We start from the raw sequence: 16,439 nt of genomic DNA on the forward strand, positions 1-16,439 counted from the left end.
TTCAATCCATTTCAGCTACATTTTATTGTATTCAGCAAAGAAATAAATACAATTTTATAAAATAAAAATATTACTATTTCAATGCCCATACCAAATCGATCTCAATTTATCCAATTCTGCTACTTTTAACGCTATTCAGCTAAATTTTAATATATTCAGCAAAGAAAAGTTTTAATTTTTCAAAAAGAAAAATCATTATTTTTAATTTCCAGCTCTTCAATAAACTATTCAACTTTCAAAATTGACTATTCATTTACATTTTGTTATCTTCAGCAATGAGAATTTTTAATTTTATAGCACAAAAATATCGCTATTTCAATACCTTTACCAAATGAATCTAAATTTAATCAATTCAGCTGATTTCAACGCTATTCTGCTATGTCTTAAGAAATTCAGCTGTTTATAAAACAATTCAGCTATATTTTATTTATATTCAGCAAAGAAAAATTGCAATTTTTTAAAGCAAAAAATAACTATTTTTAATATCCAGCTCTTCAATAAACAATTCAGCTTTCAAATATCACTATTCAGCTAAATTTTGGTATATTCAGCAAACGCATTTTTTAATTTGATAACACAAAAGTATCCCTACATCAATGTCTATGGCAAATCACTTCCAATTTAACACATTCAGCAGCTTATAGTACAATTCAGCTACATTTTATTATATTCAGCAAAGAAAATTTTTCATTTTTCAAAGCGAATAAACATTATTTTAAATATCCAGCTATATTATATTGAATATTCAGCTACTTAATATACTATTCTGCTGACACAAATCACTATTCAGCTACATTTAGGTATATTCAGCAAAGCAAATTTTTAATTTAATAACACAAAAATAACCCCATTTCAATATCTTTTTCAGATCAATCGGAATTTAATAAATTCATCTGCTTTTAACACAATTCAGCTACATTTTATTATATTCAGCTAAGAAAAATTTTAAATTTTCAAAGCGAATAAGCATTATTTTGAATTTCCAGTTCCTTAATAAACCATTCAGCATTGACAAATTACTATTAACCCAATTCAGCTACGTTTTGATATATTCAGCAATGAAATTTTTTAATTTAATAACACAAAAATATCCCCATTTCAATATATTTTTCACGTCAATCGGAATTTAATAAATTCATCTGCTTTTAACACAATTCAGCAACATTTTATTATATTCAGCAAAGAAAATGTTTAATTTTTCAAAGCGAATAAGCATTATTTTGAATATCCAGCTCCTTAATAAACCATTCAGCATTGACAAATTACTATTAACCTAATTCAGCTAAATTTGGGCATATTCAGCAATGAAATTTTTTAATTTAATAACACAAAAATATCCCCATTTCAATATATTTTTCAGATCAATCGGAATTTAATAAATTCATCTGCTTTTAACACAATTCAGCTACATTTTATTATATTCAGCTAAGAAAATTTTTTAATTTTTCAAAGCGAATAAGCATTATTTTGAATATCCAGCTCCTTAATAAACCATTCAGCATTGACAAAATACTATTAACCCAATTCAGCTACGTTTTGATATATTCAGCAATGACATTTTTTAATTTGATAACACAAAAATATCCCAATTTCAATATTTTTTCCAGATCAATCGAAATTTAATAAATTCATCTGCTTTTAACACAATTCAGCTACATTTTATTATATTCAGCAAAGAAAATTTTTAATTTTTCAAAGCTAATAAGCATTATCTTGAATATCCAGCTCCTTAGTAAACCATTCAGCATTGACAAATTACTATTAACCCAATTCAGCTACGTTTTGATATATTCAGCAATGAAAATTTTTAATTTGATAACACAAAAATATTCCCATTTCAATGCCCATGCCAAATCGATCTCATTTTAACAAATCCAGCTACTTTTAACACAATTCAGCTGCAATTTCATATATTCAGCAAAAAAAATTTTCATTTTTCAAAAAGAAAACACATTATTTTCAAATTTCTAGTTTTTCATTAAACTATTTTTCATTCAAAATTTACTATTTAGCTTTAAAGATCACTATTCAGCTGAGTTTCATTTTATTCAGCAAAGAAAAAATTTAATTTTTCAAAAAGAAAAATCATTATTTTAAATTTCCAGCTCTTCCATAAACTATTCAGCTTTCAAAAATCACTATTCAGCTGCATTTTATTATTTTTGACTTTTTCAAAGAAAAATCATTATTTTTTATATTCAGCTCTTCCATAGGCTATTCAGCCTTCAAAATTCGCTATTCAGCTAAATTCTAAGTAAAAGAAAATCCCCAACAAATCATTGACAATTAACGCCAATATTCCCCTCAAATAATTTTACTCGAAAAACTAATACTACGTGCCAATACTTGACAACTAATATTTGTTTTATGAATGATGTTCCTCCATTATACAATAGACGTATAAACTATTTCAATGTTGTTTGCGTGTTAGCGCTTAAAAGTGGAATTGTGGTGTTTTTTTTTAAGTGAAATTTTTAAAACGTTAAATTGTGACATTTTTATGCCAAGTGAAATTATTCAAAAAAAAAAAGCATTAGAGTAACACGGAAGTTAATTTCAAATGTTGTCATTACTTCATGCAGAAGAGGGGGGGTTTTGGAAGAAATTTCAATAAGAGTTTCAAGAGAAACATTTTTGAGTATTTTTTTTTTTTGTTATTTAAGGAACAAGTATAGTTAAGGGGCTCACTTCAAAGGTTTATCAAATTGCTACAACAAATTGTCCTTCTTGTTCTAATCCCCAAACGATGTTTATTTCTTTAAAGGGAACCAATACCGATATTTTGAGTTCAGTTTTTTTCGACAAAATTTTTTAAGAAGACCTCTCTATTATTGTTCAAAGACTTTGATTGAAATCAATAATGAATTAAATATATTTTTTTCGAAAAAAAGGAAATGGAGGTATGCCCTGTTTTGAATTTAGAAAAATAGATTTTTTTGTCCTTGCCCACTCCTTAAGCAATTAATTCTGGTTTTCAATTTTATTTTCAATATTTCAATTAAATTTTGTTTTCAATTTTATCTTCAAAATTTCGATCATCTCCGACAATCATTATCAGAATTTTCAATTTAATTATTTCCTTAATATTTTTTATCGAAATTTACGAGCCCGCAAACAGGAGTTTGGTAGTAATTCGATCTAATTTATGACCTGTTTTTGATTTAGAAAAATCAATTAATTTTTGTTTTCCATTTTATTTCCAATATTTCGATCAGCTCCGATAATCATCATCAGGATTTTCAATTTAAATATTTCCATGAATTTTTTGTTTGAAATTTTACGAATTCGAAAACAGGACTTTGGTAGTAATTCGATCGAATTTATGGCCTGTTTTGAATTTAGAAAAGTCAATTAATTTTTGTTTTCAATTTTAGTTTTCAAATTACTTATTTCATCGAATTTTTTCCCGAAATTTTAAAAGCCCGCAAATATGATTTCTTATGACCTGTTTTTAATTTCGAAAAATCAATTAATTTTTGTTTTCAATTTTATTTCCAATATTTCGGTCATATCCGGTAAAAATCTCCAGGAGTTTCAATCCAATTATTACTTGAATCTTTTTCGAAATTTTACGAATCCGAAAACAGGAGGTTGGTAGTTACTCGACCGAATTTATGACCTGTTTTGAATTTACAAAAATCTATTAATTATTGATTTCAATGTTATATCCAATATTTCGATCATCTCCGATAATCATCACCAGGATTTTCAATTTAATTATTTCCTTGAAATTTTCCCCCAAAATGTTATGAATCCGAAAACAGGCCTGTTTTGAATGTATAAAAATCAATTAATTTTTGTTTTCAATTTTATTTCCAATATTTCGATCATCTCCGGTAATCATCATCAGGATTTTTTATTTAATTATTTCCTAGAACATTTTTCTCGAAATGTTACGAATCCGCAAACAGAAGTTTGGTAGTAATTCGACCGAATTTAAGGCTTGCTTTGAATTTGGAAAAATCCATTAATTTTTGTTTTCAATTTTATCTTCAAAAATTCGATCATCTCCGATGATCATCATCGTGATTTTTTATATAATTATTTCCTAGAATTTTTTTTCGAAATTTTACGAATCCGCAAACAGAAGTTTGGCAGTAGTTCGACAGAATTTTGAATTTTCAATTTTATTTTAAATATTTCGATCATCTTCGGTAATCATTATCATGATTTTTAATATAATTATTTCCTAGAATATTTTTTCGAAATTTTACGAATCCGCAAACAGAAGTTTGGCAGTAGTTCGACAGAATTTTCAATTTTATTTTAAATATTTCGATCATCTTCGGTAACCATCATCAGGATTTTTTATTTAATTATTTCCTGGAAATTTTTTCTCGAAATGTTACGAATCCGCAAACAGAAGTTTTGTAGAAATTCGACCGAATTTATGGCCTGTTTTGAATTTAGAAAAATCAATTAATTTTTGTTTTCAATTTTAATTCCAATATTTCGATCATCTCCGATAATCATCATCGGGATTTTTTTATATAATTATTTCCTAGAATTTTTTTTCGAAATTTTACGTATACGCAAACAGAAGTTTGGCAGTAGCTCGACAGAATTTTGAATTTTCAATTTTATTTCCAATATTTCGATCATCTCCGATAATCATCATCAGGATTTTCAATTTAAATTTTTCCTTGAATTTTTTGGTTGAAATTTTACGAATCCGCAAACAGAAATTTGGTAGTAATTCGATCGAATTTATGGCCTGTTTTGAATTTAGAAAAATCAATTAATTTTTGTTTTCAATTTTATTTCCAATATTTCGATCATCTTCGGTAATCATCATCAGGATTTTTTATTTAATTATTTCCTAGAATTTTTTTTCTCGAAATGTTACGAATCCGCAAACAGAAGTTTGGTAATAATTCGACCGGACTTATGACCTGTTTTGAATTTACAAAAATCCATTAATTTTTGTTTTCAATTTTAATTTCAATATTTCGATCATCTCCGATAATCATTTTCAGGATTTTGATTTTTTTCTCATTTTATTTTATTTCCTCGATTTTTTTTTGAAATTTTAATGCGCCGGCAAACAGCGAAAATCGCATTTAATTAATTTAGTCCGTGAAATCCTCATAAAATAACCCAAAAACCTTTACGAACCTCACTCTCGTATTTTTATGATTGCTTGTCGCTTCTTGGCCAGTAACCTCTTCTTAAGTCTAGATGGCGAAAAAAATGTTGTAAAATAAAACAACAACTTACCGGTTGGTTTATCCAGATCCTTCTCCTCGCTTGCCATAATTTGTTCCTTGGAAGTCATTTTTGTGGAGTGTGTGTGTGTTTTTTTTTTAATTTAATATAAACTAAAAAATATTATCAACGTTTAATAATACTGTTTAAAACAAATTGTTGATGTTGATTTCAAAATTCTGTTTTTGTATCTTTTGACCGGGTAACGTGGGTTGGTGGCTCACGTTTCTTTGAGGTTTTTCTTCGATGTGCGGTTGATTGTTATAACATGTTGTGAGCAGGGTTTTTATTTGGGTTATTTTGTATGTGCTTCAAAAAACTTCACTTAGCCACAAAAAAAGCAAAAAAAATATGCTGCGGTTTCACTTTAATACTCTTTCCCCTATTGTATTATTGGGTATTCAAAAATTTGGCAATAACCAATTTTTTTCGATTGAGACGTGCGATGCGAACTTTTTTGTTCGATGTTGGCCGGTTGCCGTCGCGCAACTAATCACTTTTTACTTAAAACAGGCAGCAGATAAACAACGAACGTACACACCGCGAGTAATAACTATGATTACAGTTTTCAAGTTTACGTTGTTGACGAACCGCTTTGCAAACTTAACTACACTTTGTGAACGTCGTCAACGTATAACAGTTGAAGAGGTTCTGATAAAACCGGAGTAACTTACTGTGATTTAAATAAAATATAAATTTGCCAAAAAAATAAACCACAATAAATGCAAAATGAGACACACAGCCAGGCCAGGCCAGGCAGGCAACAACAAGATACACCATGCACAACACAACAAATGATGAGCAAACAAACAAAACAAAACAAACGAATGGATGGAATGATCATCGGTATTGTCTCTTGTGTTTAACACTCAATTGTACTCAGTGTCTATATGTGGGTGAGAGAGGCAGAGAGAATGAGAAAGTGTTTATCTTGTTACAGGGTGTAAGGGGGTGAAATATTTGTTTTCTTTTACGCCAACGACAACATTGACGCTGACGTTAGCGGCGTCAGCCAACGTCGTCGCTGCTATGATGTGCTGCTCGTATTATTATTTTCGTGGGGAAGTCGACGATGTTATGTTGTTGATGTTTTGTTGTTCGTCGGTTGTCGGGGTTGTCGTATGAATGTTGCCACTGTTGTTGTTATTGTATTAAAATTTTTGTTATTTTTTACTTTATTTGCTGCAACAGGTTGTGATGTCTGTCTATCTGCCTATATTATTATTGTGAGGGTGGTGATAATAATAATAGGTGTTGAATGATCTTTTGGTGATCGGATATGCGCGAAAGAACGTTTGAACCATGTGAGGTTATGTTTATTATTTCGTGTACTGATGTGATGTTATTATTGTTGTTGTAGCTTTATTAGTGTCTTATTGCCTACAAAATGGACGTCTTGTTGTTGGTACTGTTGTTTGGGTCGTTCGGTCGTTAGCCTCTTTTGTGTATTAATCTGTAAGAAATATAAAATAAATAAACGTTTTATAACATTTATTAAACAAGTACATGTACAGGTAATTAGATCCCAATTAAACTACAGTGCATTACCCATAAATGTAACTTAACGATATTTTTTATATTTGAAGCATTGTGGCGTTTTTTTATTGGGATAGCGTTTGCAATTTTGTTTTTTCAAAATAGTCTGGCTTAATCCCATTGTTGTTGTTTTAATATTTTAAAACAACTATTTTATTAGTGGAAAAGATTTGGCATTGTTCGCCAAGGGGTAAGGCAGGGAATATTATAGTTTCGATCCACGCCACTGGGTCTCATCAGTTCCCTTGTTTCTTGTTTGTGGATATTCTCCACCGAAGTTATTTTTCAATAACTTCTTCAACAAGAAACTTTTTATACCCAAACATCAATCGTCAGCTCGAAGTATAAAGGTAAGCAAAGAAAAAAGTTCAATGAGAAGTTTTTCCTTGGCAACCTCATACAACTCCGACGAAAGTGTCTGCGAAAACAATTCAAACCTCTTCCACTTGTATGTGTCGTCGAATTTCGACGAATGCACACACCAAAATTTGGTTGGTCTGCTTTACAGCAAAAACAACACACGTCGTGCCAGTGTCTTCAATTTGAAGCATTGTGGCGTTTTTGAAGACACTGGCACGACGTGTGTTGTTTTTGCTGTAAAGCAGACCAACCAAATTTTGGTGTGTGCATTCGTCGAAATTCGACGACACATACTAGTGGAAGAGGTTTGAATTGTTTTCGCAGACACTGTCGTCGAAGTTGTATGAGGTTGCCAAGGAAAAACTTCCCATTGAACTTTTTTCTTTGCTTACCATTAGTACAATCGTGTACATTAGTACAAATTTCCAATACTCGAATTTCTCATACTCCGACAGTAATCACTATTCCAAATTTCGTTTTCTAGCTCTTTCCGTTCATCAGAGTCCAAGTTGTACCAAATTTAGTACCATTTAGTATTTTTCGTACGAATTTCCAAAACCACCTCCATATCTCAATCCTAAACTTCACCAGTAACCTTTATTCCAAATTTCAGGTTTCCAGCTCTATCCGTTCACCCAAATCCAAATTGTACCAAATTTAGTACCATTTAGTACTTTTCGTACACATAGGTACGATAATCCAAAACCACCTCCATACATCCTCTTAAGGTCTTGCATATACCTATTGAGGTTTTCTTTAGGCAGAAGACCTATGGAGGTGTTCCATATACCTCTTGTGGTCTTTCATATACCTCTTCATGTCTTCTATAGACAGAAGACGTCTTTAAAACTTTTATGGACAAAATACCTCTTGACGTCTTCTATAGACAGATCTCTTTAGGTTTTCTATAGAAAAAAAGACCACTTGAGGTCTTCTATAGACAGAAGACTTCGTGGGGTCTTCTATAGACACAAGACCTGTCTATAGAAGCCCTGTAGAGGTCTTCTATAGAAGGAAGACTTCATAATGTCTTCTATAGACAGAAGACCCTCGGCTAGATGTTGTGACATTTCAGAAACGTAGAGGTTAAACAGTTCCGCATTTGGATACTCAATGTTTCACTCTATGGGTCTTAGACTTCACAAAAAATGGAAAAGACTTACGACGCAGAGCCTTAATAACCCAGTACCGACGGGGATCAGTGATGTGCTACTGCTACAAGCAAACAACCCAAAGGAAAAAAAAGGAGGAAGAGAAAGGGAAGCTTAGGGAGAGAATTACTAGATCACCAATCATCAGAGACTGTAAGCAACCCTGACTTCGATTCCGACAGCAATAGTAAAATAAACACAAGTATCGCCAAACTAACAATCAAAAAGGGTGTAGTGGTCAGGGGCTCAACGGCGAAAGTAAAGAACAGCGAAATGCTCCAAAGGAGATAAATAATACTCACACCACTTTTTCAGAAACGGCGAAGAGGATAAGATCTCCTTAAGAACAGAACCCTGCTAAACCTTTCAATAAAACGAGCACTCCACCTTCATATGTCCCGAGCAGGCAGAGAATCTTTTGGCAGAGGGCGAAAAGTGAGCTAGGACATAGGGTGAGTCCAATCACAAAATCTTCTGCAACTATTGGAAACTCCGAAAAGAATGTCCGAAGCTTCCCGAAGAAACAGTAGGCCAAGGTAACCTAAACACATTTTTCATTTGTAATTCGAATTATTAGCCGATAGCCTTAGATACTAGTGCTATTTTTTATATAATTTTATTGTAATTATACCCTATACCACAATGTGGAAAAGGGTATAATAAGTTTGTTTTCCCAAAAATTCATGTAACGCCGCGAAATATTCGTCGTAGACCCCTCATGTGGTATACCAAACTTCATATCTCGACGAGATAAAGCGATTTAGCGATGTGTGTCCGTCCGTCCGTCCGTCCGTCTGTCCGTCCATTAAAAATTGTAATCAAGCTAGAGGCCGCAATTATGGACCGATTGTCACGAAATTTAGTATGGAGGTCGGGTTTGGACCAGAATAGAACTGATTAGTTTTTGGCGATGATCGTGAAATGTTAAAGGGATGAAATGGACCAAAAACAAAATTTTTGCTCGATTTTGTAGCCGCTCTGTAGGTCGCAATAATAGTCCGATCGGCGCGAAATTTTAAACGTAGTTTTGGTTTGAGATGAAGAAGTAGCGTGCAAGTCAACGGTATGATCGGATAATATTTAGCGGGTTAAATTGATCAAAACTTTTGTGTGAAAATTGGTAAAATTTCTAATGCACATCTTATAACTTTATCCCAAGAAGACGCGTTTAGTGGTATAGGGTATCACATGGTCGGCCCCGTCCGACTATAGTCTGTTCTTACTTGTTTTTTATTATAATAAATATTTGAAATAAATAAATAAATAAATAAAAAAATTCGAATTATTCCATTTGTAATTCGAATTATTTTATTTGTAATTACAAATGAAATCATTCGAATTACAAATGGAATAATTCGAATTACAAATAAAACAATTCGAATCACAAATAAAATAATTCGAATCAAAAATGGAATAATTCGAATTACAAATAGAATAAATAGAATTTCAAATGCATTAATTCGAATTACAAATTGAATAATTCGAATTTCAAATGGAATAATTAGAATTACAAATAAAATAATTCGAATTACAAATGGAATAATTCGAATTTCAAATGGAATAATTCGAATTACAATTGCAATGTTTCGAATTAAGATTGGAATTCTCCAAAAAAAATTTTACGAATTACAAATGGATTTCTCGAATTACAACTAAAATGATTCGAATTACATCTGAAAAAGGTGTAGTAAATACCTTAAAAGGTCTTCCATCTACTAAAGAAGACCTTAAAATGCCTTCTGTCGACTAGAGAATCCTTAAGGGATATTCTATCTCTTAGCGAAGGTCTTATAAGATCTTCTGTCTATTAGCGAATACCTTAAAAGGTCTTCTGTCTACTAGAGAAGATTTTAAAAGTTCTTCCGTCTACTAGAGAAGATCTTGAAAGGTCTTCCGTCTACTAGAGAAGACCATAAAAAGTCTTCTGTCTACTAGAGAAGTCCTCAAGAGGTCTTCATCTGTTAGCGAAGACCTTATAAGATCTTCTGTCTATTAGCGAACACCTTAAAAGGTCTTCCGTCTACTAGAAAATATCATAAAAAGGTCTTCTGTCTATTAGAGAACACCTTAAAAAGTCTTCTGTCTACTAGAGAAGTCCACAAGAGGTTTTCTATTTGTTAGTGAAGACCTTAGAAGTATCCAGTTTACTAGCAAAGACCTAAAATGGTCTTCCGTCTACTAAAGAAGACCTTAAAATGCCTTCTGTCTACTAGAGAAGTCCTTAAGGAATCTTCTATCTGTTAGCGAAGGTCTTTTAAGATCTTCCCTCTATTAGCGAACACCTTAAAAGGTCTTCTGTCTACTAGAGAAGTCCTTAAAACGTTTTCTGTCTACTAGAGAGATCCTCAAGAGGTCTTCTATCTGTTATAAGAACTTCTGTCTATTAGCGAATACCTTAAAGGGTCTTCTGTCTACTAGAGAAGTGCTCAAGAGGTCTTCTATCTGTTAGCGAAGACCTTAAAAGATCTTCTGTCTATTAGCGAATACCTTAAAGGGTCTTTTGTCTACTAGATAAGTCCTTAAAATGTCTTCTGTCTACTCGAGAATACCTTAAAAGGTCCTTTGTCTACTAGAGAAGATTTTAAAAGTTCTTCCGTCTACTAGAGAAGATCTTAAAAGTTCTTCCGTCTACTAGAGAAGATCTTAAAAGTTCTTCCGTCTACTAGAGAAGACCATAAAAATCTTCTGTCTACTAGAGAAGTCCTCAAGAGGTCTTCATCTCCTAGCGAAGACCTTATAAGATCTTCTGTCTATTTTTTTTTTTTTTTTTTTTTTTTCTTTTTTTTTTTTTTTTTTTTTTTTTTTCAATTTCAATTTCTTTATTGATTTGTATAAAAAAGTTACAAATTATTATGTCCCGCGAAGCTTTGGGCTTGTCTGCGGGATTAATTTCAATGTAAGTGTGTACATACTTTATACTATACAGTTATACAATTCAGTTCAGTTGTAATTATATTATTTTCAATATATAATTATTTAAATAAGAGAAAAATCAATACATTATTGTGAATTTATGAAATGTGTTTTGTAAAATTTTTTTCTTTTCAATTTATTTCTTATATTTAGCAACTCCAGTGGTAGTTCATTCAGTGTTTTTGGTAAGCTCACTGCCAGGGCTCGTCTTCCATACTCATTTTTAAATTTAGGAATATAGTATCTTCTTTCGGCTCGTCTTCTTGTATTTTGGACATGATGGATGTGTTGTAGTAAATCGGTGTCTTCAGAAAATTCGTTTAGTATTGTGATTTTGTAAAGACTTGTGATGTTTAAAATGTGTAGGTTCCTATAGTGTGTGTTATGTTCTGATTGATTTTCTTGCGGTATTGCTGATACTTCGTTATTGAGAGTGGTTGTTATTAGATTTGAAGGTTGATTACTTCCGGTTACGGCTTGGTACAAATCTCTTTTACGTAACAATTTGTGTAGAGTTTTTACCACACTGTTTTGTGCAGTTTGCAGTATTCTGAGATTTGCAGCGTTCCCCCAAGCAGTTATACCATGTCTCAAATACGACTCAGCAAGCGAAAAATATTAGCGAACACCTAAAAAGGTCTTCTGTCTACTAGAAGATATCATAAAAAGGTCTTCTGTCTATTAGAGAACACCTTAAAAGTCATCTGTCTACTAGAGAAGTCCACAAGAGTTTTTCTATTTGTCAGTGAAGACCTTAGAAGTCTCCTGTTTACCAGCAAAGATCTAAAAAGGTCTTCTGTCTACTAAAGAAGGCCTTAAAATGTCTTCTGTCTACTAGATAAGTCCTTAAAATGTCCCCTGTCTACTAGAGAAAACCTTAAAAGGTATATCCTAAAAGTTCGTCTACTGGAGAAGATCTTAAAAGTTCTTCCGTCTACTAGAGAAGACCATAAAATGTCTTCTGTCTACTAGAAGATATCATAAAAAGGTCTTCTGTCTATGAGAGAACACCTTAAAAAGTCTTCTGTCTACAAGAGAAGTCCACAAGAGGTTTTCTATTTGTTAGTGAAGACCTTAGAAGTCTCCTGTTTACTAGCAAAGACCTAAAAAGGTCTTCCGTCTACCCAAGAAGACCTTAAAATGTCTTCTGTCTACTAGAGAAGTCCTAAGGGATCTTCTATCTGTTAACGAAGGTCTTATAAGATCTTCTGTCTATTAGCGAACACCTTAAAAGGTCTTCTGTCTACTAGTTTTTGTGGATTCTGAAACTAAACCCTAAAAAGGTGAACCTTGACCGCGATTTATTTACAAAACACTCCGGCGTTTTTTTGTTTATTGCTTTTTCTCATTTATGAACATTGTAGTTTCAGAATCCGCAAAAACTTCCAAGGTGTAAGCTTTACAGAAAAAATTTTTAGCCATTTGATACAAAATTCAAAGATTCAATCAAAAATTTATCGATTTTCCGGCGATAAAAAATTGTCATATTGACAAAATTCGATAAAATTATTTGATCACAAAGTAAAAATACAACTGATAAAATATTTCACATATTGACAAAAATATTTATCAAAATATTCCACATATTCCATTTTATCAGTTCAATATAAAAAATCGATAAATATTTTAGTCAATGTGTGAAATATTTTATCACTTGTATTTTAATTTTATCGAATGTCGCCAATATGATAATTTTTTTTATCGCCGGTTTTTTTCTGTGTTCTTTCCTTTAAAGTTGGTTCAAGAGCACCGTGTGCTGTAATGTATCTAGGGCATTCTGTAATGTATCTACGGCATTTGAAGAGCTCTATAAAGATCCGTATAAATGTCCGAATCGAACATAAAGCACTTGATATAGGTCCCAATAGAATAAGAAGGGCTCCATACATGCCCGAGTAGAGTTTTAGGAGCTCTAAAAAGGTCTGAATATATAATGGGGGCTATATGAGGTAGAACTCTATATGAGGAGTTCTATGGAGGTTCGGATAGACTACAAGCAGATCTAAAGTCCGAGTACAGCACGAAGAGATCCATTGAGGTTGAAAAAGAGTAGGTCAAAATCTATTCTGACCCCTATAATGCTCCTCAAAATCTATTTTGACCTCTATAATGCTCCTCAAAACCTATTCCGACCTACTTAGAGGTCCTTGAAATCTATTCGGACCTCCTTAGAGGTCCTCAAAATCGATTCTGACCCCTATAATGCTCCTAAAAATCTATTTTGACCTCTATAATGCTCCTCAAAACCTATTCCGACCTACTTAGAGGTCCTTGAAATCTATTCGGAACTCCTTAGAGGTCCTTAAAATCGATTATAACCTCTACAATGCTCCTCAAAATCTGTTTCAATGTCCTTAGAGCTCATCAAAATCTATTCTTAACTCCATAAAGCTGCTCAAAATATATTCGGACCTCCTTAGAGGTCCTCAAGATCTATTTCGGCGTCCTTAGAGGTCATCAAATCTAATCTTACCTCCATAAAGCTCCTCAAATCTATTATGACCTCTATAATGCTCCTCAAAATGTATTTCGACGTCATTATAGGTCCTCAAAATCTACTCTGACCTCCATAACGCTCCTCAAAATCTATTTGGACCACATAAGAGGTCCTCAAAATCTACTGTGACCTCCATAAAACACCTCACAATGTATTCAGACCTACTTAGGGGTTCTAAAAATCTTTGCTGAACTCAATAATGCTCCTCAAAATCTATTCCGACTTCCTTAGAAATCCTCGAAATCTATTCTGATCCCTATAAATGTCCGAACCAGGCCCGTGAAGATTTTTAAAAGCCCTATAGAGGCCTGAATATATAATGAGGGGCTATATACAGGTCAGAACTATATATGAGGATTTCTATAGAGGTTCGGATAGATTACAAGGAGATCTATAGTCCGAGTAGAGTACGAAGAGATCCATTGAGGTTGAAATAGAATAGGTCAAAATCTATTCTGACCCCTATAATGCTCCTCAAAATCTATTTTGACCTCTATAATGCTTCTCACCTATTCTGACCTACTTAAAGGTCCTCAAAATCAATTCGGACCTCCATGGAGGTCCTCAAAAGTTAGTCTGACTTTCTTAGAGGTCCTCAAAATTGATTATGACCTCTATAAAGCTCCTCAAAATATATTTCGACGTCATTAGAGGTCATCAAAATCTACTCTGACCTCCATAACGCTCCTCACAATGTATTCAGACCTCCTTAGGGGTCTAAAAATCTTTTCTGAACTCTATAATGTTTCTCAAAATCTATTCCGAGCTACTTAGATGTCCTCAAAATCTATTCTGACCGCCATAAAACACCTCACAATGTATTCGGACCTACCGAGACGCTCTAAAAATCTATTCTGACCTCTATAGTGATCCTCAAAATATATTCCGACTTCCTTAGAGGTCCCCAAAATCCATTCTGATCTCTGTAAATGGCCGAACCAGCCGCGAGTAGATGTTTAAAACCCTATGGAGGTCTGAATATATAATGAGGGGCCATATACAGGTGAGAACTCGATATAAGGAATTCTATAGATGTTAGAGCACGAAGAGATCCATAGAGGTTGAAATAGAGTGGGTCAAAATCTATTCTAATGCTCCTCAAAATCGATTTTGACCTCTATGATGCTCCAAAACCTATTCCCACCTAATTAGAGGTCCTTAAAATCTTTTCGGACCTCCTTAGAGGCCCTCAAAATCGATTATGACCACAATAATGTTCCGCAAAATCTATTTCGACGTCCTTAGAGGTCATCAAAATCTATTCTGACCTCCATAAAGCTGCTCAAAATCTATTCGGACCTCCTTAGAGGCCCTCAAAATCGATTATGACCCCCATAATGCTACTCAAAATGTATTTCGACGTCATTAGAGGTCATCAAAATCTACTCTGTCTATTCGGACCACCTAAGAGGTCCTCACCTCAATGTATTCGGACCTCCTTAGACGCTCTAAAAATCTATTCTGACCTCTATAACGATACCTAAAATCTTTTCCGACCTCCTTAGAGGTTCTCAAAATCTATTCTGACCTCTATAAATGTCCGAACCAGGCCCGAGTAGATTTTAAAAGTCCTATAGGGGTCTCAATATATAATGAGGGGCTATATGGTGAGAACTCTATATGAGGAGTTTTATAGAGGTTTAGATAGACTACAATGAGATCTATAGTCCGATAACCGCATCTCTACTCTGAGTGAAGAAATCCGATCTGACATTAACAATTGGAATAATCACGGGTCACTGCAGAATAAAATCAATGATTAGCAAATGGGAAGGAGATGTAATTGCTGACTATTGTAAGCTGTGCGAAGATGAAGAAGAGATAAAGACTATCGAACACCTATTATGTCACTGTCTAATGCTTATGTCTAGAAGATTGCATACCACCATCCAATCTCTTACAGCCATCGGCCAATCCGAGCCTGCCCCTCCTTGCCAAGGGCCACTCTCTGTCCACTATGTCTATTATTTCCGTAATAACGTCTCCGAGTGGAGCATCTGTTTACTACGACTGCTACGCATCCTTTAACCTAACCTTACCTAGGTGACAAAAAACTTTTGGAAGTTTCCAGCGTACATGTTTAAGCGTTTGTGGGGCATAATCAGGGCCACAGCTTGTGATACCTACCCCACAAAGTCATAATATGCTATTTACTTTTAAAATTTGGCTTCGTCTGATAGTATATTTAGGTTCACCAGTCCTGTTACTGTCGGCTTTGCTGACTAATTTTTCTTCTTCTTCTTCTACTTCTTTGAATTGCAATTATTTCGAGTCCACTGTGTACATTTGTGGGTAGTTTGTAGTTCTAAATAGGAATGAATCTGTCTTCTATTGTATGACCTGGGCAGATGTTGGTGTAACAAGGTCACAATCTAGTTTAATTGGAATTATGTCAATAAAATGAAGATGACAAAAATGATAGCATTTGTCAATGATAAGCTTGTGCAAGTCTTTAAGAGAATTAGGAAATTGAATAAAAATATTTTAGTACGCCTCTTGAGAGCTATAACAGCTCTTTAAAATGATCCACTGTGCATGTGTGCTATGAAAGATGTATTTTTATAATATTTTTCAAGGACTCTTGCAGACCTATAAAGTGTGGACTTTTCAAGGACAATCAGATATTCAAACTGGCCATAATTATTGAATGTATTAAGGCCATGGTACGTAAGCGGTGCTTTCTAGCTTAAGTCATTTCTGGTAACAGACTAATAGTACGTTTATATATAGGAGGATTTAACAATACGTCAAATAAATCCTCATAAAGAAGGTTAACC

At 33.2% G+C, this 16,439-nt stretch overlaps 1 protein-coding gene across 4 annotated transcripts in view; it reads right to left on the minus strand.

Annotated features, from left to right (window-relative positions):
- The window catches only part of Picot (putative inorganic phosphate cotransporter protein picot), a 149,823-nt gene that overhangs the window by 91,418 nt on the left and 41,966 nt on the right, over window positions 1-16,439 (minus strand). For 2 of the 4 annotated variants that reach the window (XM_073991252.1, XM_073991254.1), the window contains exon 2: window positions 5,218-6,658. In XM_073991252.1, coding sequence (XP_073847353.1) covers window positions 5,218-5,275 — 58 coding nt within the window. In that variant the 5' untranslated portion in view covers window positions 5,276-6,658. The remainder of the gene's footprint in view (window positions 1-5,217; window positions 6,659-16,439) is intronic. The other 2 variants (XM_073991255.1, XM_073991253.1) reach the window with 2 other exon arrangements.

This window comes from Musca autumnalis, unplaced genomic scaffold, assembly GCF_047663935.1.
Source record: "Musca autumnalis isolate F117 unplaced genomic scaffold, ASM4766393v1 scaffold_5, whole genome shotgun sequence".
NCBI lineage: Eukaryota > Metazoa > Arthropoda > Insecta > Diptera > Muscidae > Musca > Musca autumnalis.